Source organism: Terrapene carolina, unplaced genomic scaffold (assembly GCF_002925995.2).
Source record: "Terrapene carolina triunguis isolate 2854851 unplaced genomic scaffold, T_m_triunguis-2.0 Scaffold68, whole genome shotgun sequence".
Taxonomy (NCBI): Eukaryota; Metazoa; Chordata; order Testudines; family Emydidae; genus Terrapene; species Terrapene triunguis.
The window spans coordinates 68,259,995-68,279,970 of NW_020664419.1; the positions used below are offsets into that span (position 1 = coordinate 68,259,995).

General features: G+C 40.8%; 1 protein-coding gene across 1 annotated transcript in view; it reads right to left on the reverse strand.

The window, feature by feature from the left end:
• Positions 1-12,034: 12,034 nt before the first annotated feature.
• Positions 12,035-19,976, reverse strand: part of CCDC59 (coiled-coil domain containing 59) — a 13,971-nt gene continuing 6,029 nt past the window's right edge. The window contains exons 3-4 of the mRNA XM_026648823.2: positions 15,102-15,201; positions 12,035-12,245 (exon numbers count right to left, since the gene is read on the reverse strand). Of these exons, the coding sequence (XP_026504608.1) occupies positions 12,084-12,245; positions 15,102-15,201 (262 nt within the window). The 3' untranslated portion in view covers positions 12,035-12,083. The remainder of the gene's footprint in view (positions 12,246-15,101; positions 15,202-19,976) is intronic.

Below are 19,976 nucleotides of genomic sequence, written 5' to 3' on the forward strand. Positions count from 1 at the left end.
TCTCCCTATGTTCATAATCACTTAATAAAGAATACATGATTTTTAAACGATAGTGACTTTATTACCTTTGAAAGAAAGCTGGGGGGAGGGTGGGTTGCTTACAGAGAATGAATGAGAATGAAGGGGGCTGGTTTTCATGAAGGGAGAAACAAACAGAAATTTCACACTGTAGCCTGGCCAGTCATGAAACTGGTTTTCAGAGCTTCTCTGATGCACACTGCTTCCTGGTGTGTTCTTCTAATCGCCCTGGTGTCTGGCTGCGCGTAATCAGCAGCCAGGCGATTTGCCTCAGCCTCCCACCCGGACATAAAGGTCTCCCCCTTACTTTCACAGAGATTGTGGAGCACACAGCAAGCAGAAATAACAATGGGGAGATTTCTTTGGCTGAGGTCAGAGCGAGTTAGTAAGCTGCGCCAGCGCGCCTTTAAACGGCCAAATGCACATTCTACCACCATTCTGCACTTGCTCAGCCTGTAGTTAAACAGCTCCTGACTCCTGTCCAGGCTGCCTGTGTATGGCTTCATGAGCCATGGCATTAAGGGGTAGGCTGGGTCCCCAAGGATAACGATAGGCATTTCAACATCACCAACGGTTATTTTCTGGTCCGGGAAGTAAGTCCCTTGCTGCAGCCGTTTAAACAGATTAGTGTTCCTGAAGACGCGTGCATCATGAACCCTTCCCGGCCAGCCCACGTTGATGTCGGTAAAACGTCCCTTGTGATCCACCAGTGCTTGCAGCACCATTGAAAAGTACCCCTTGCGGTTTACGTACTGGGTACCCTGGTGCTCCGGTGCCAAGATAGGGATGTGGGTTCCATCTATCGCCCCACCACAGTTAGGGAATCCCATTGCAGCAAAGCCATCCACTATGACCTGCACATCCCCCAGAGTCACTAGCTTGTGTAGCAGCACCTCAGTGATTGCTTTGGCTACTTGTATCACAGCAGCCCCCACAGTAGATTTGCCCACTCCAAATTGATTCCCCACTGACCGGTAGCTGTCTGGCGTTGCAAGCTTCCACAGGGCTATTGCCACTCGCTTCTCCACTGTGAGGGCTGCTCTCATCCTGGTATTCTGGCGCTTCAGGGCAGGGGAAAGCAAGTCACAAAGTTCCATGAAAGTGCCCTTACGCATGCGAAAGTTCCGCAGCCACTGGGAATCGTCCCACACCTGCAACACTATGCGGTCCCACCAGTCTGTGCTTGTTTCCCGGGCCCAGAATCGGCGTTCCATGCCTATAACCTGCCCCATTAACAGCATGATCTCCAAAGCACCGGGTCCCGCGGCTCGATAGAATTCCATGTCCATGTCCTCATCACTCTCGTCGCCGCGCTGCTGTAGCCTGCTCCTCTGTGCCTGGTTTTCAAGGTTCTTGTTCAGCATAAACTGTACGATAAGGCGCGAGGTATTTACAATGTTCATGACTGCTTTCTTGAGCTGAGCGGGCTCCATGCTTGCCGTGGTATGGAGTCTGCTGCGTTCAGCCAGGAAAAAAGGCGCGAAATGGTTGTCTGCCGTCCGTTGCTTTCATGCAGGGAGGGGGGGAGGGAGGGAGGGGTGAGGCTGTACCCAGAACCACCTGCGACAATGTTTTGGTCCCATCAGGCACTGGGATCTCAACCCAGAATTCCAATGGGCAGGGGAGACTCCGGGAACTATGGGATAGCTATGGGATAGCTACCCACAGTGCAACGCTCCAGAAATCGACGCTAGCCCCAGTACATGGACGCACACAACCGAATTAGTGTGCTTAGTGTGGCCGCATACAATCGAATTAATACAACCGGTTTACCAAATTCGAATTAGCTAAATTCGAATTAATCGTGTAGTGTAGACGTACCCTTAGAGTTCTCTGTCCACCGGCATGCGCCTACATGCCTTGCTGACTCATAAGGTGAATCCCTTGCCTTCTCTCACTGGGTCAGTTGTATCGCTGATGACCCTTGATGGGTCATCAAGTAGGCAGTGCTGATGTCAATCTATCTGGGGGTGTCACTCAGAAACACAGCACAAGTTTGGAAATACAGATATACCATACATATCTATAACTCACAATACAAAGGTGATACAAACATATAAACAAGATCATCATACTTGGCAAAGCATAACATTTTCACAGATATCTTACATGGCATATTTGGTAAGATTCATTGCAATTTTATAATATTGGTATCAATAATATCACAGAGTGTCCCACATATTCCATACAGTGTCATATCATCTATGGTAGGTAATTAATTCAGGCACCAGTATTTAAATATATTACTTATAGAGCTAAAAAAGAATCCTTGTAATATGAGATTACCATTGTTTAGTATAATTTTCCTGAAAAATATTTAAGGTCAGTTTCACACAGTGTAACAAACTGTGCTCAGGCACTGAGGGACAGAATCCACAGCCCCAGCCTCATTAAATAGTATGCTGTGGCCACTGCTTTTTACACTAACCATAACTGTCTTACTGTTTCCACGTTCTCCTGTCTGCCTATTGCCTATTTTCTATTAAGACTGTAAGCTCTTTTCGGCAAGAACCATCTTTTCATTATGTATGCAGTGCCTGGCAGTCACTACTTAGTGGCCCCTACATGCCAAATATATATATTAATTAGGGCTGTCAATTAATCACAGTTAACTCACACAATTAACTCAAAAAAATTTATCGTGATTAATCGCACTGTTAAACAATAGAATACCAATTGAAATGTATTAAATATTTTCAGATGTTTTTCTACATTTTCAAATATATTGATTTCTATTACAAGACAGAATACAAAGTGTACAGTACTCACTTTATATTGTTATTTTTATTACAAATATTTGCACTGTAAAAATGATAAACCAAATAAATCAGTGTCTCTCAAACTTTTTTACTGGTGACCCCTTTCACATAGCAAGTCTCTGAGTGCGACCCCTCTTATAAATTAAAAGCACTTTTCTATATATTTAACACGATTATAAATGCTGGAGGCAAAGCGGGGTTTGGGGTGGAGGTTGAAAGCTCGCGACGCCCCATGTAATAACCTTGCGACACCCTGAGGGGTTCCGACCTCCAGTTTGAGAACCCCTGAAATAAATAGTATTTTTCAATTCACCACAATTGTAGTGCAATTTCTTTATCATGAAAGTGAAACTTACAAATTTAGATTTTTTTTGTTAAATAACTGCTCTCAAAAACAAAATAATGTAAAACTTTAGAGCCTACAAGTCCACTCAGTCCTACTACTTGTTCAGCCAATCACTAAGACAAACAAGTTTGTTTACATTTATAGAAGATGCTGCTGCCTGCTTGTTATTTACAATGTCACCTGAAAGTGAGAACAGGCGTTTGCATGGCACTTTTGTAGCCGGCGTTGCAAGGTATTTATGTGCCAGATATTAGGTGAGGAAGAAAAATGGATCAAATAGTTAAAATGTGTGTCTGGCATCGTTACACAGACAACATTTTCTGTTTTCAGTATTGGCCTGGTGGTAAGATGCCAGTTTACTGCACTGCGATTTGGAACATGCATATTTAAATAAAAGACTACCGTGCCAATGCTCCAGGCAAGTTACTTTTGACAAAGAAGTGACAGATTCTTAACTTGCAGGCAGGAAGCGTGAAATGTAGCAGCAAGCTCTGTTAGCCACCCGACTATCAGCATTGTCAGTGGTTGGAAATGCAGGTGTTTGTTTACCCCTCAGTTCAAAGGGAAAAGGGCTCCTGCTACATGATAGGAAAAAATTTCAATGGGGAGCTCCGCCTTCTGTAGCACCACTATAAACAGAGTTAAGTGAGACACAACTGTAACTATTCTGGCTGCACAGTCTCAGCTTTTGGCATACATGCAGCTCATGCTGTGAACACAGATCATAGAACATCTCTTCTTTATGTATCTTTAAAAACCATATTCTGCGATTTGAATGCAAACTGTCCTTGTGGGACTAACTGCTTTAATAAAAAGGCTTTAATAAAATTACACAATAAAACCTGCATGACCAAATTAGCATTTTATACACCAGTAATTTAGACATTTTATACACTAGTTCTAATGTTATAAAATTGTTATCTTATGAAGGATCTGAAACTAAAAACAAATACACCTCTACCTTGACATAACGCTGTCCTTGGGAGCCAAAAAATCTTACCGCGTTATAGGTGAAACCGCGTTATATCGAACTTGCTTTGATCCGCCGGAGAGCACAGCCCCACCCCCCCCGGAGCACTGCTTTACTGCGTTATATCCGAATTTGTGTTATATCGGGTAGCGTTATATCGAGGTAGAGGTGTAGTAGAAATACAAGGTTTAAAATATTAAATTATTTCCACTGTCTTTAAAAACAAATTGGACTTACCTACAAAATGGGTTCTTGAAATTCCAGTCCTTAACAGAGACTCATAGGATTTCTCATCTTGGTTGAAACTGACTTGTTAACTGACTAATTCAGATTTTGGGGATAATCCTGTCATTGGAAAATATGCAGGGAGATGAGTGCAAATAAGAAAATAATAATCTGAACTGGTATTGATTGTTAGCTATTGTTATCTGAACTTCTATTGATTGTTAGAAAAGTGACAGCAATGTTGGTGTTGAGGTGTGCAAGAGAGATGTAAATGAACATCCTGAAGGTCCATAGATGCTAGAAATATCCCTGGATGAATTGATCCTAGCGCTAGCAGGAGAGCCCTCAGCTTGGACTACGCTGGGTTTAATAACATTTTTTATGAAATGGTTTCAATATAAATTTTAATTTAATTAATTTGATTTAATTTATGGAATGATTATATATAATTATAAAAATACTGAGTTCTTTTGTACTGACAAAATATAAGCCCTATCTCTTCCCACACTCACAGTAGAAACAAAAATAAGGTAAGTATAAGGAAGTGGGGGCATAAGTATTTTGTTTTCTGCTTAAATGTAGAACTTCCATTCATTGTACAACACTAACAAAAGCTTCAACCAGTTGCTATCTAACACTCTACAATGCACAGTCTGCTGGATCTGCTCAGAAAATTGTTTTAAAGAGGCAGACAATCCTCAGGTCTCTTTTTTGTTAAGAGACCAGGACTATCCCATAGGTTTTTTTTTAAATAGATAAGTAAACAATGATTAAGAGCTATCTATTTTTCTCTTGGCATTTGGGGAAAAGGGATGGGGAAGCATGCAAGGAAGAAAGAAATCTCTCAGAATGGCCCTCTGAACTGGCAAAAACTGTCTCCTTGATTATTAATCCCTAGAGGGGAAAGCTATTAAAGCAATCACTTGAGAAAGGGAAAAGAAAAAGCAAAACATTTTCTTTGAGGTTAGAGGATTTGTTGGAGTACTCAGAGACTATAGTGACGGGGACATACAAGTAGCTACATAAATAGAATGAGTGTGAGTCTTTTGTTTTCTATTGCAAAAACCAGAAACTTAAACTCCAGTTCTGTATATTGCTAGCAACAGGGGGGGGGGGGGGGGGGAGTAAACTCCAGTTGAAGAGACTAGGATGATTCCACGTTCCCACCTCCTCCCAAACAAGTTGCCAACTTTCACACGATAAATAAGCACCCCAACTTTCACAATAAGCCAGAAATCAGGCTAACCCCATTTCAAAACAAGGCCAAAACAAGCCAATCCCTAAGAACCCCAACACTCTATGTGACTAGATCCCCCCAGTGTGCAGTCTGGGACTGTAGTGGGCCCACTGTGCACCCCTGACTCGCTCCCCTGCTTAGCCCTGCTTGCCGGGAGCCGATCAAAAAAAAAAAAGAAGCTACAAGCAACAAGCCAAAAACTAGCCAACAAGCAACTCACAAGCCAATTAAGCCACAAACAAGCTCAAGTGCTGTTTTTTTTTTTCCACGGGTTTGGCATGTCTGCTCCCAAAGCCCACATAAAAGTCTTCCTTTACATTAGCCACACCTTTCATACTTTTTCCTCACACTCCCTTAAGGAGGTGTTAATTTGGAGATCTGACATTTCTATTTAGAGACTTCAGCAGGCCTTCACATAGTGATGGTTCTCATTATGTTATGAACCATCAGGTCAGCAAAAAGTTCTAAAAACCATACACTAGCAAAAATTATTCGGCGAGGAAATAGGCTTTCAGTCTTTCCCTCCCTATCTTGTTAGATAGCTTTTTCTAAACACCTTTGTCCATCAATCCACTTGGAGCTGTTTCTAATAGCTCTGATCAAAAGATTAAAAATGCCTTTCTGAAAGCAGAAAGACACATTACCTCCTAAACCTAAGAGCATGCTACAGTGATTGAATCAGTTTTCAAAACTATATATTCACTTTATAATTTGTGGTGTTGGCATAATTTACCAAAAATATGAGGGAGAGAAGATCTGATATCCAGGTTGTCCCAAATTTTCACCAACTCGTTATTCACATAAGGTAACAGTCTCTCTCTGCCTCAGTGACCCATTTGTGAAATGGGGATTGTAGCACTTTCCTACCTCACAGGGATGTTGTGAGAATAAATTCATTAAAAGGTGTAAGGTTATGAATATGTTTAAAAGTGTAAGATACTACAGTGCTGGGGTCCATATAAGTACTATAGACAGGCAGAAACTATTGGAATGAGTGGGTGTACTACTGAATACACCCAGCCACAGAAACTCAGTTGCTAACTCTGGACTTGAAGTTAGGTAAAACCACAGTGGTACCACTCAGGCTCTAGATATTGCCACACTATAGCATCCTGCCATCCTCAACCTAACCTATGCTTCACCTACAAATTCACATCTTTCAACAAGCAGTTCCTTTCACAAGATGCATCTTAAAAAGAAAACTAAATATAACTCCACCCTTTCCTGTTCCTCCAGGGCAGTGTTTCCCAAACTTGTGATGCCACCTGTGTAGGGAAAGCCCCTGGCGGGCCAGTTTGTTTACCTGCCCTGTAGGCAGGTTCTGCTGATCGCAGCTCCCACTGGCCGCGGTTCGCTGCTCCAGGCCAATGGGAGCTGCTGGAAGCAGTGTGGGGGCGTCCCAAGTTTGGGAAACACTGCTCTAGGGTGACCAGATGTCCCGATTTTAGGGTCTTTTTCTTATATAGGCTCCTATTACCCCCCACCCCCGTCCTGATTTTTCACACTTGCTGTCTGGTCACCCTATGTTCCTCCCAAAATAGCATGGAGTCCTGCAGGAAGTGTGTGGAGAATCCACCGGAAAGGTCTTGCCCCCACCTCCTCTCCCAAATAGCCTGCTCCCTACTAGTGCTTAATTTGTAATGGAAAACGTGCCAGGGCTCAAGTGGTACTTTTACTTTCATAACTGACGCAGCAAGCCCAGGGGTGCCAAGGCTATGAAGTGCCAAGCCAAGAGGTGCTGGGGCTGCTCCCCACCCTTCAGGAACTGCTGCTGCTATAGCCTGGAGAGCTGGGACCACCAGGAGAAGCGGTAGAAAGCGTAGCTGCTGCAATGAGGTGCTTAACTACAATTAAGCAGCAGCAGCTCAGGATATCCTCCAAGTCTCTTAAGGTAGGTCTCCACAGCCTGGGGCTAGGAATTTCTGAGCCCAGGTCAACGGAGCTCATGGGGCTTGCCCTATGGCACTAAAAATAGCTGTGCAGACATTGCAGCTTGGGTTGGAGCCTAGCACTTCAGAGCCCAAGCAGCAACTTCATAGCACTGTCTACACAGCTACCGTTTTTGGCACCATAATGGGAGCCTGAGTCTGTCAAGCCAGGATCGGAGTCTCGCTGCCACTGGCTGTGCAGACATATCCTGTGTGGTCATACAGGAGGAGTAAGAAAGATTCCCTTCTCTCCTTCACACACACTCGAAGTGCTGTTGCTGCTGAAGCAGGGAACTAAGCTGTGTTGGAGAAACAACACATGATTCTCTTGAGGAAAAGATGATAGGTCTTAATAATGGCTCATTTCCTCCTTATGTCCACATCTCCGTAAAGTCAAAGATCTGAGAAAAGGCAATGGGGCATAAACAAGAAATCCTACTGTGAGAAGGGGGAATTGATGAAAATTCGTTTTCCTTCCTGCCCACCAGAAGCGCTGCTGCTGGTGTGGTTATCTAGGCTGTGATGGAGTAGTGGCCTGGGGTGAAATATTCTCCGCACAAAGTCTTCAGTGTGGTAGTTACCTAGCAGAGTTTGTTAATCTTAAACACAATAGTCCTGTTAAAAAATTCACATGCACAACCTGTGACAGACACTGCAACGACACACAATATCTGTGGGGACCACTTTGTGTTAAGTGTATGAATGGTTTATGACTTGTAACACTGTGGGTTTGGGATTGTATGTGACTCCAAGTCAGGGGAGGACTACAGCACTGTCAGGGGCTACAAACAGTAGATGGTGATTAAGGTGAACCACTTAGGTTATAAACTCCTCCAGAGAGCCTCCCTGGGGTGGTTTGCATATACTGGCTCAAACCAGCTTTTCCAGAAAGCAACAAAGGGCTTTAAATATAAAAAGGCAAGGTTTAAGCAGGGCTTTCTTTCTGATCCAGCAAATGGAGAGGACCTTCTGTCCAAAGGGGGACCCCAATCCTTGAGAAAGGTTTGGAAAGACTTTGGCCTACTAGGGCCCCATAAGCCTCATGGATGGCCTCAATTAAACTTTTAGCATGCCTATAGGAACCTTTATTATTATTAAATGTTTTCTCCTATATGCTTTGATGACTAACATGACGACAATTATCTGTTCAATAGTTATACCTATGGGTTTGGGGAAAACAATCCACTCAAACAAGCCCCTCCAAACATTAACTAGATACAAATGTCAGGAAAATGTCTGCCACCTATTTAATGACAGATGTGCAAGAGCAATATTACAGTTTTGTTAGTACTTCATCCATATACATTCAGAACTGTATGGAATGCTATGTAGTTTACTGTATGCTCATAAGCCCAATTTCTTCAATTTCATCCACACTGCTTTAAATTAAGCTTAAAAGTTTGTTTGATAGAGTACAGATGCAAAAACAACCAGGATACTTAAATTAATTGCACGTGAATAAGTTACATTATATTCATTTTTTAAATGAAAAAAACTCATGGGTTAATTAACCATATGCAAGAAAAAAAACTGAAGGGCAGAAAAAGTTGATGTGGGATGTGCAGAGAACACCAAGCATAAATTCAAAGCCCACTGCACTTTCAGAAGTAAAAGGAACTGAAAAGTAGTTGAAGGTACTCCTCATTTATATCCTCACAACTCTGCACAAGAGGAAAGGGTGGGAACAGGAGAGTACCTCCAAATGGATACTGCTCTCTAGAACACTGGTCTGGTGAAATTATCCCAACAATGGCAATCCATACAGACCGTGTTTGAAGGAGAAAGCTGAAATGCTAAAAATCATACCTCAGAAACTATATGAATCTGTTTTCCAGCCAATAAAGCCATCCCAGCAAAACCAACTTGAAGCAAAAATGGTGAAAGGCACTTCACAATAAAGACCATTTCCCTGCCACAGTGCAGCTTTCTATGAACAAAGATTTTGAGAGATTAAACTTGGAAAACTTCAGCATGGAAGGTTAAAGTTACAAGTAACTGAAAATAAGGGGGTAGAATGGAAATATTGTTAAAATTAGTGATGGTGAGTGTGATGTGCTGACTCTATAATAAAAGATGACTATTGAGGTATACAAGAGCCTTTACTTTCTCTCCTGCAGGTAGTGCATTCATTTGCTAAAAAAGATTCTTAGGAGAAAAGCTCACTTATTCTGTTGCCAAGCTCTATAAGAATACTGCTTGAATGAGATTACAGCAACGATGCAGAACCAAGAGGGCAAGCTGTGTGAAGAGGCAGCGGGAGGCAATTCCTTAGAGCTCTGAGAAATGAGACCTGTCTATCCCCAATTCTAAACTACTTCCCTCTTGAGGGAGCTTAAAGTCAGCCAATCAAATTTTATTTTTACTACATGAGTATTTCAAATAAAAACAAAGACAGCAAGGATTTTTTATTTCAGAAGATACTAAACATCTCATAAAAATACATTGTAAATAGCATAAGTATTTCTCTAGAATACTAATCTGCAGCTCTGATGGTTCTTCTTATAGCGTATAGCCTGAAGAAGTCTTTCCATCACATTTAATTCCTCCTCATATGGAATGCTATCAAAAGAAATTCCAAGTTTCCTCACTGCTAATTATGTATATGGATGTGCAGAAGAGGACACCCTAGAGAGTCTACAGCTTAGTTATTTTTGCATCCTTTCCCTTGATAACTGATCAAATTTGAAAACTCATTCACGTGTCTGGAACAGACTCTCTTCCCCTTTGTGTCTGAATAATCTTTATCAGATGTAGAGACTCATCTGACATTATTTATTGGCTGTCAAAGCAGGGGGAGATATTGCAAATTAAACTATGAGATGAAATTTTTTCAACTTGATATGAATTAATGCCTCACAGTGCTCAAAGGGGATCCTTTACACCTCAAATGCACCTTTTCGTTCAAACTTCAAAATATAGCATTTTAATATATGGAGGAATACGTTTTATAAATATTTACCACTTTTGGAATAAACCTTTATGAAGTGAGGTTCTTCATTTCTGTATTGCACCACATTATACTGACCATACTATGTTTGTGGCTATTTAAAATTACAAGCTTAAAAATGATTTTCTGAACGCTATGGAAGATGGAAACATACCGTTCTGAAAAAAAATTAACTGCTGCCATGGCTGCAGGCAAGTGTACAAAAAATTAACATTTTTATAGCTACATCTAGAGCTAAATATCATTAGCATTAGTAAACATCACCATAGCCCAACTTAAAAATAAGCCTATGATGTTTACAAGGTTTGGCTGAATGTTTTCAAAGAGGAAAAAATTCTCAGTAGACGGAACCATTACTATTAGATTTAAAGCAAAAGCATGGAAAAATGTTAAACAGATGTATATGGAGTTCAAATTTATTTATGGAAGATCTGTTTCAAGAAGAAGAGGCATAAACAAGATATGCGAAGATATTTAGCTAACATATGGAATAACCAAAACACATTCTCTGTGCAACTGAAAAAACCTAGATGAGAGCACGCTAATCTCTGGAAAATCTTATCCGAATAGGGGCAATGGAAGTGTTCTAAAGCAGTGATGCAAATGAGACTGTCTTCACTTCTTAAGCAGTAGTCAAAATGTCTTATTTCCATTGAAGAGGTCAGAGATTTATTTATTTAAAAATCCACTGGTTTCTTAGAATTGGCCACAGAATTAAACATAATTAATAAATACCTAGCTCTTACCCAGCATGTTTCCATCAGCAGATCCCATAACGCTTGGCAAAGTAGATCAGTATCATTATCCCCATCTTACAGAAGAGGAAATTGAAGCACAGAGGCAAAGTGACTTACCCACGGTTTCCCAGTAAGCAGTCAGGAATAGAACCCAGTTGTCCTAAATCCCAATCTAGTGCTCTATCTATAAAGTACGCTTTTCTATCCATGATGGTTCATAACATATTAGACCTTATCACTAGCCCAGAACTGATTAGAAGGTCTTAGACCTGGGCAAGTTTTATTCCTTTTTTTTTGGGGGGGGGGTGGGGTGGGGGGGAGGAGGAGGAGGAAGGGTATAATAAAAGCCTTATAATATAATTTATATTCTGGGTTTCCGTATTCTGAGCTTTCAAATGGCATAAGGAATGCAATCCTAGCCCTGGCAGTTCATTTAGATATTGCGTTCATAGTTTGCCATCCTGTTTCTCCCTATTCAACGGACATGATTTCAGCAGCCAATAACACAAGAACTGCTAGAGTTAAAAACAAATGCTTTATGCCATCTGAAAAGCAGCATGGAATCCCAGCTCTCAAAATGGTAAAAAGTCTCAAACTAGCAATTTGGGATACTGGCTGGTAAAAATCAAGTATAGAACTGAAGTGGGGAATAAAGCAAGATGCTAATTAGAACATTTATTGTAAAAAAGTTCAATATCCCATAATCTGCTTGAGCTAGAAATATTATTTTCAGACCAGTACAAATGTTTTCAAGATCAATGACTTTCTCCAGCACAATCCTGGACCAATAATCAAAACAAACAAAAATAGTTGCCAGATATTCTCATTAAAAAATATCACCTATAAAAAAAAGTACCAGTCAATGCATGTATTTAGTGGATTGTTTTAATTCACTGAAAAGAGAAGATAATCTGGTCTATGGTTTTTGTTGTATTTTCTGAAGGAGAAATTCTATTTGTAAATTTAGATTTGGCTGTCCTTTTTTGGTCCTTTTACTTAATATTTTATAAGCTTCCATTTTCTTTTGCTTGTAGAGCCTTTGAGCTTCTTCTCTTTCTTGTTTCCTTTTCTCGGCTTCCTGAAATAAAAGCAGCGAAAATATAACTGACATGAGTAAATCAGAATCAGTACAAACCCTAGATGTGATTTTTAAATAATACAAGCATCCTTGTGAAAATATTTGAAGTTGGGTACCATACTGGTTTTATGGCCATCACCACTTTTAAAAGAAATTTGAGAACTGAAGAGTCAGATATTATTGTAACAAACAAACGTTCCATTGGAATGAAGACTGCGATGGCAACTTCACATCTGTGGCACAATGGTACTCTCTACAATAAAGCTAAAGCTCTTTCGTCTTGCACACAGACCTTTCTATAGGGTTGGCTGAGGCTGTAGAATGAAATCCCACAGGAACTAAGGACCATCACAAACCTCACCGCCTTCTGTTCCAAGGGCAAGACTTTTTTTTTTTTTTTACCTGCTTTCTGTAACAAATACACTGCAACATACATATTAAAAAACAAACTAAAACAAGAAATAAAAGCCTCCCCACTAAAACAAGACACTCCACTGCACACACTTCTCCCACTGGGGAGAGAATGAGAAAAAAACCAAAAACAAACATGTAACAGATGTTAGTCACATCACGTAATGCACTACTGGAAAGCACTTACATACTACCAGTGACAAGCGTGGTATAAAACTCTTTACATAATTTTATTCAGCATTTAGGGCAACTTTAGGTGCTACTATCAATATTTTGTTTTACACTGAATAAATTACTAAAGCAAATTATATTTTTAATGAGCATGCTAACTAGTTTGATACACTGAAATGATGTCCTATCAAAATATGTGAAGCTGTCACTAATCAGACTAAAGGCTTGCTTCAATTTATTTGGATGGCTGCTCTGATGGGATTTTATTCTTTGAAACGCAACACTGTAAAGGCCACAAAGACAGATGTCTTAGCAGCAGTGTGCATGTCAAGAGATGCTAGTTTATCAAATGCATATTATATTCTTTTCATTGCATAAATAGGCGTCAGTGTTTTGTAGAAATTAAAAACACATGAAAAACAATTTTATGCAACAGAAATATTTCATAATTCAGCAGGAATAGTACTTTATGGTCTATGAAAATATAAAGTGAGTTAAATCTAAATAACCCAAGCAAACATTTCTAAATAGGAATCCCAAAGCAGCTGAAAAAATCTAAATAATGACCAATACTAAGTCCCTTTCATATACCCAAAGTGTCCATAAATGAGTATTTTATTAATGAATATTTCTGAAAAAATACTAAAATGTGTGGCATTGAACAAACAAAAACAAAAAAAAAACAAAAACAAAAATCAAACCTTCCTAATCAATTGCATTTCATGCAGGCCAGACAAAGAGCCATCAGAGAAAAGTTACTTTAGATCATTGCTGACATTGGGCTTAAAACAAGTTATTCTGGAGCAGGAAGAATGACCCTGTCCATGTGGAATATGCAGGATGGCTTGCGTCTATAGGTATAGATTTTGGAGGCTTTTCTTGCTGACACGACTACAAGAAAACACGTTTCTATGGAAAGGAAATAAACCTGACTTGTGGTTTCGACAGATATGCAGTCTTAAGAATCATTAATATCATTGTGTGGTCTATTAGAAACTTGATGTGTCAAGATTTATAACACTATTTAGCACATACAGTAACTCCTCACTTAACGTCCTCCCGCTTAACGTTGTTTCAAAGTTACGTCGCTGTTCCATTAGGGAACATACTCATTAAAGTTGTGCAATGCTCCCTTATAACGTCGTTTGGCTGACTTTACAAGGGAGCATTGCACAAGTTCCTCTTCTCCGCCTCCTCCCCGCGCTTCCCCCGCTGCCAAACAGCGCTGTTTGGCAGAGCTTAGGACTTTCTGGGAGGGAGGGAGGGAGTGAGCGGGAAAGCTGCCCCCCCCGGCAGGCAGGGCCACCCGGAATGCAGGGGCTATAGGGGCTGCAGGGCCCTGGGTTAAGGGGGAGAAATAAGAGAGAATGCTCCCCCCATGGGGGGGGGGGCCCCAAAAATGAAGCTGAGCACAGGGCCCCACTAACTCTAAATTCAACACTGGTGGGAGGGGGAGGAGCGGGGTTCTACCTGAACATGGAGAACAATTGATCCCAGTCCTCTTTATGACAGTCCTTAATGATTTGAAGACTTATCAGATCCCCCTTCAGTCCTCTTTTCTCAAGACTAAACACGCCCAGTTTGGGGTTTTTTTGACCTTTCCTCATAGGTCAGGTTTTCTAATCCTTTTATCATTTTTGTTGCTCTCCTCTGGGACTTTCTCCAGTTTATCCACATCTTTCCTGAAGTGTGGCAACCAGAATTGGACAGAGTACTCCAGCTGAAGCCTCACCAGTGCAGAATACCGCGTGACAATTAACTCTCATGTTTTCCATATGATACTCCTGTTAATACATTCCAGAATTATATTAGCTTTTTTTTTGCAACTGCATTATACTGTTGTCTCATTATGAAGATTTGCAGTTTCCAGAGTGAGTGACATCTCAGTTAGCATCACAAATGGATGGCATGGGGAGATGTCACAACTTATTTTTCCCCAATCAAAAAATCAAGTCCAAGAAGTCCAAGCAGGGCAGCCAAACCTCACTGAAGGGAAGCCAGATCAAAGAGCACAGGAGGCATCAAGTCCTGTGAAGCTTGAGCTTAGCCAGATAAGCACAACGTATATTAAAACCCACAAACAGAGGGAACAAAACTAAGGAAACCCAGTGCAGTGCACAACAGGAAGGCATGAACAATCATATTTTAAGACTTGTACTCTGTGAGTGGTGTTTAATCTGATTTCGGAGACAAAGAATATCATTTACCTCCCCCCTCCAATTTAACCTCTGGACACAATCCTGCCCCAAAGATCTCAATTTAAGATTTATTCACCTTTTTCTTCTTGGCACGTTCAGCCTTTATTTTCTCATATTCTTCTTTTGCTTTTTGATTTGAAGTTTTCTTTTTAAACTTCCTCTGAGTCATATCTGACCTGTAATGGACAAGTGTACATGTAATTAGCTCATGGGTATTTAGATTACCACAATCATAACTGTAGCACAAAGCAGTATTGATCTAGTATAGACTATTTAGGAATTAAGTTGCTCTAAGAAGAAACCATGAATCTTTACTTTAAAAAAAATAACAAAAAACAAAAACAAAATACCCTCTTTTTTCCACAACAAAAAAAGGCATTTGTCTCTTTATTCTCGTGTCTGCTTGGACTGCAATGTGTTCTTGATTACACAAATACTAGAAATCTCACTAAATTTCTATACCAAAAGCACGCTTAGTCCTGCCATGAGTGCAGGGGACTGGACTAGATGATCTCCCGAGGTCCCTTCCACTCGTAGGATTCTATGATGCTTACCTGATCCAAACCTTATGTGGCTTATCTATCACAATCATGATGGGAATCAAGGATGGCAATCCAATATATCAGGGTTTCTCAGTAAATTCTTAATATACCAGGTGCTGAACTATATGGAGCTGTGTGCACAAAGAGGAAGGGCAGGGAGTTGTTCTAAGTAGTACAGTGCCTCTTGTGCCCTGCGCATATGTCCCACAGAACTGAGGGGTTGCATTAGGGATATTTCTGGTCCCCACATCACCACCCTCTTCAGAATGCAGATAATTCCATGTAGTAATCTGGCAGGAGGCAATGCAGTTTAGCATGGGTAGAAATTTCCTGCCACCACACTCCTCTCTTGTGGGATTTTTCTGTGTAATAGAGTTATCTACCTTTATGATTTTGTTCAGATTCCCAATTTTTACATTATTTAAATAGCATGGTAAGTAAATAAGGGCTCAAGCCATTACCAAAATTTAAACCTGTTACCTTTGAAAATACTTCTGCGAGACAAACTAACAGGTGGACAAATTCCTTCATGCTCTATAGTTTAGATTTCAGAAATGAGAGCTAACCAGTGCCATCTAGCAAACATGATATAGGCTCAGTCAAAAAAAGGAAAGTTCAGATACTATGTCTTAGAACTCATGCTGCCATTCAAAAGTATCTCATTTATTTTCTGCAGTAGTCGTCAGTTTATTTTCAGCTCCATCATGTGGCAAGACTGTGTACTAACACGTAAAATTGAGAGCACACCATTTTGAAAGTGTGCAACTATTTTAAATAGTAATGCAGTATACAAAGACAAATGCCAAAAATAAATAGAATAGAAACACCACAGACGAGATTCTATTTGATATCCCCTACACCTTAATACAGAACGTGGTAAAGTGGCAAATAATCCCAAACTATATTAACTAAGATTCAAATGATTTAAAAAAAAAATCAAATTAGTCACACATTTTAAAAAAAGTCACAATTAATCACAGTTTTAATCGCACTGTTAAAAAATAGAATACCAATTTAAATTATAAATATTTTTGAATTTTTTTCTACATTTTCAAGTATATTGATTTCAATTACAACACAGAATACAAAGTGTTGAGTGTTCATTTTATATTATTATTTTTGATTACAAATATTTGCATTGTAACGATAAAAAGAAATAGTATTTTTCAAATCACCTCATACAAGTACTGTAGTGTAATCTCTTGATTTTGAAAGTGCAATTTACAAATGTAGAATTATCTTTTTTTTTTTTTTTTTTAATTTTACTCAAAAGCAAAACAATGTAAAACTTTAGAGCGTACAAGTCCACTCAGTCCTACTTCTTGTTCAGCCAATCGCTAAGACAAAACAAGAGGAGATAATGCTGCCTGCTTCTTATTTATAATGTCATGTGAACGCCTGTTCTCACTTCCAGGTAACATATTTGAAAAGGTAGAAAAATATCCAAAAATATTTATAATAAATTGAAATTGATATTTTATTATTGTTTAACAGTGTGATTAATCACAACTATTTCTTTTAATCTAGTTAATTTGTTTTGCATTAATTGCTTGCATTAGCTGCGATTGACAGCCCTAATATTAACTGTCATGCATCAAATGCACATAGCACATGTAATACAGCAGCAGTCATACAATCAATAAGAGCAAGCATTTCTGGAGACTGAATTTCAAGCAACTGTAACACATGAATACAAAGTGACTGAAAACTATCTACTTGTACAACCATATTAATTAGTATAATAATTTAACTGTTGCACTATAATGCATTAAGTATTTTTAAAGATAAAATGATGGATTTATACACTTAAAAACAAATAAGATGCAACAAGATTTGTAATTTGCTCTGGCCAAAGTTCCAATGACAGCAAAATCCTCAGAAGTGAACATTATCACTAGAACACCTCAGTGAAATTCTCTCTTCAATATATGAACTACTAAGAACAAATTTTTAAGTCTCGGCATCCCACCTGTGAATTATGATACATAAGGGGATAGTTGGAGAGACATCAGTGATATAATCCATCACAGAGTATCATCATCCAGTACAAGGGTCTCAAACACGCGACCCGGTTATTTTCTGCGGCCCGCGAGCTCCTCGCAGCCCCCCCGCATCCCACCCAGCGTTTACCTAGAGCGGCTCTGGCCCGACACGCACCGGGTGAAGGGCAGGATCCCTGCCTGCCTGCCCTGCCCCCGTGCCGCTCCGGGAAGTGGACGGAACGTGGGGAAGGGAGGACACAGGGGTCTGTGTGTTGCTCTTGCTTCAGGCAGCGCCCCCTGCAGCTCCCATTGGCTGCGGTTCCCCGTTCCCGGCCAATGGGAGCTGTTGGGGGTGGTGCCTGAAGCAACAGTAACACACACAGACCTCTGTGCCCCTCCTTCCCCAGGTTCTGTCCGCTTCCCGGAGCAGCGCGGGGGCAGGGCAGGCAGGCAGCCAGCCATTTTGGGGATGGGGTTGGAATGGGGGCAGGGAAGGGGTGGGAAGAGGTGGGGCAGGGGCTCATGGAAGGGGTGGAGTAGGGGTGCCCTATATTATATAGGGGGCCGGGGGGGGGGAAGAGGTGTCAGTAATGCGGCCCTCGGGCCAATGTACTAATCCTCATGTGGCCCTCGTGGTCATTTGAGTTTGAGACCGCTGATCTAGTATAATGCCACCATACTATAATGACATGTCATATCTTAATCCAACCCAGAAACAGTTGAGGAAAAAGAGATGGATAAACTTGAGATACAGCTGAATATACATCTCTCGCCAAGTGAGAAGGTGTATATTATTGTGAGAAGCCCAATTCATTAAAGCTGAGACTGACATATAAGAACAGCTATACTGGGTCAGACCAAAAGTCCATCTAGCCCAGGAGACTTTAGACAGTGGCCAATGCCAGGTGCCCCAGAGGGAATGAACAGAACATCAAGTAATCCATCCCGTTGCCCATTCCCAGCTTCTGGCAAACAGAGGCTGGGGACACCATCCCTGCCCATCCTGGCTAATAGACATTGACGACCTATCCTCCATGAACTTATCTAGTTCTTTTTTGAACGCTGTTATAGTCTTGGCCTTCACAACATCCTCTGGCAAGGAGTTCCAAAGGTTGACTGTGCGTTGTGTGAAAAAACATTTTCGTTTGTTTTAAACCTGCTGCCTATTAATTTCATTTGGTGACCTCTATTTCTTGTGTTACGAGAAGGAATAAATAACACTTCCTTATTGACTTTCTCCACACCAGTCATGATTTTATAGACCTCTATCATATCCCCCCTTAGTCATCTTTTTTCCCAGCTGAAAAGTCCCAGTCTTATTAATCTTTCCTGATATGGCAGCCGTTCCATACCCCTAATAATTTTTGTTGCCCTTTTCTGAACCTTTTCCAATTCATATCCTTTTTGAGATGGGGCGACCACATCTGCACGCAGTATTCAAGATGTGGGCGTACCATGGATTTATATTCACACAGTATTAGTATATTTGAGCAAATGCAGGAGATGTGAGTGGGGTCACTGAAGGATTTAAAGAAAGAATGGATGTTATCAGATTAAGGTTTAATTGGATGTTGAAAATGGGAAAGTTTGTTCTGATTTGAAAGTTTCCTTTCCTCATCCACTAATCGGGGCGCCTTGAATATGTGAACACCTTAAGACAGGGGTTCTCAAACTTGGGGTCGTGACTCCTTAGGGGGTTGCAAGGTTATTATGTGGGGGTCGTGAGTTGTCAGCCTCCATCCCCAATCCCTGCTTCGCCTCCAGCACTTATAATAGGGTTAAAAATAAAAAATATATCTTTAATTTATAAGGGGAATAGCACTCAGAGGCTTGTTTTGTGAAAAGAGTAACCAATACAAAAGTTTGAGAACCACTGCCTTAAAATGATATGCTCAAGTCAAGAGATGTAGGCAAGTGGGATAAAATAACAGCCTCTGGAGACTGCATACAGGAATATGGTGTCCAAGTTGCAGCTGTTAACAATGAAAAAGGAAAGTGAAGAGTCAAAGGTTACAATGGCCAAAATTATATAGTATGTAAGAACCATGGTCTAAAGACTGAAGTAGGTGACTTATCCAATGGGTGCTTTTGATTATATGTAGTGGGTAGAAACCTACTATACAGCTAGCCTAAGTAAATAATTGAAAGATAATACAATTTTTTTCAAACTGTTATTAAGGGTTGCCTACAAATGTTCTAAATTTGAGGTCTATTGCAGGGGTCGGCAACGTTTGGCACGCGGCTCACCAGGGTAAGCACCCTGGCGGGCCGGGCCAGTTTATTTACCTGCTGACGCGGCAGGTTCGGCCGATCGCGGCCCCCACTGGCCGCGGTTCGCCGTCCTGGGCCAATGGGGGCGGCGAGAAGCCGCGGCCAGCACATCGCTCGCCCGTGCCGCTTCCCGCCGCCCCCATTGGCCCGGGACGG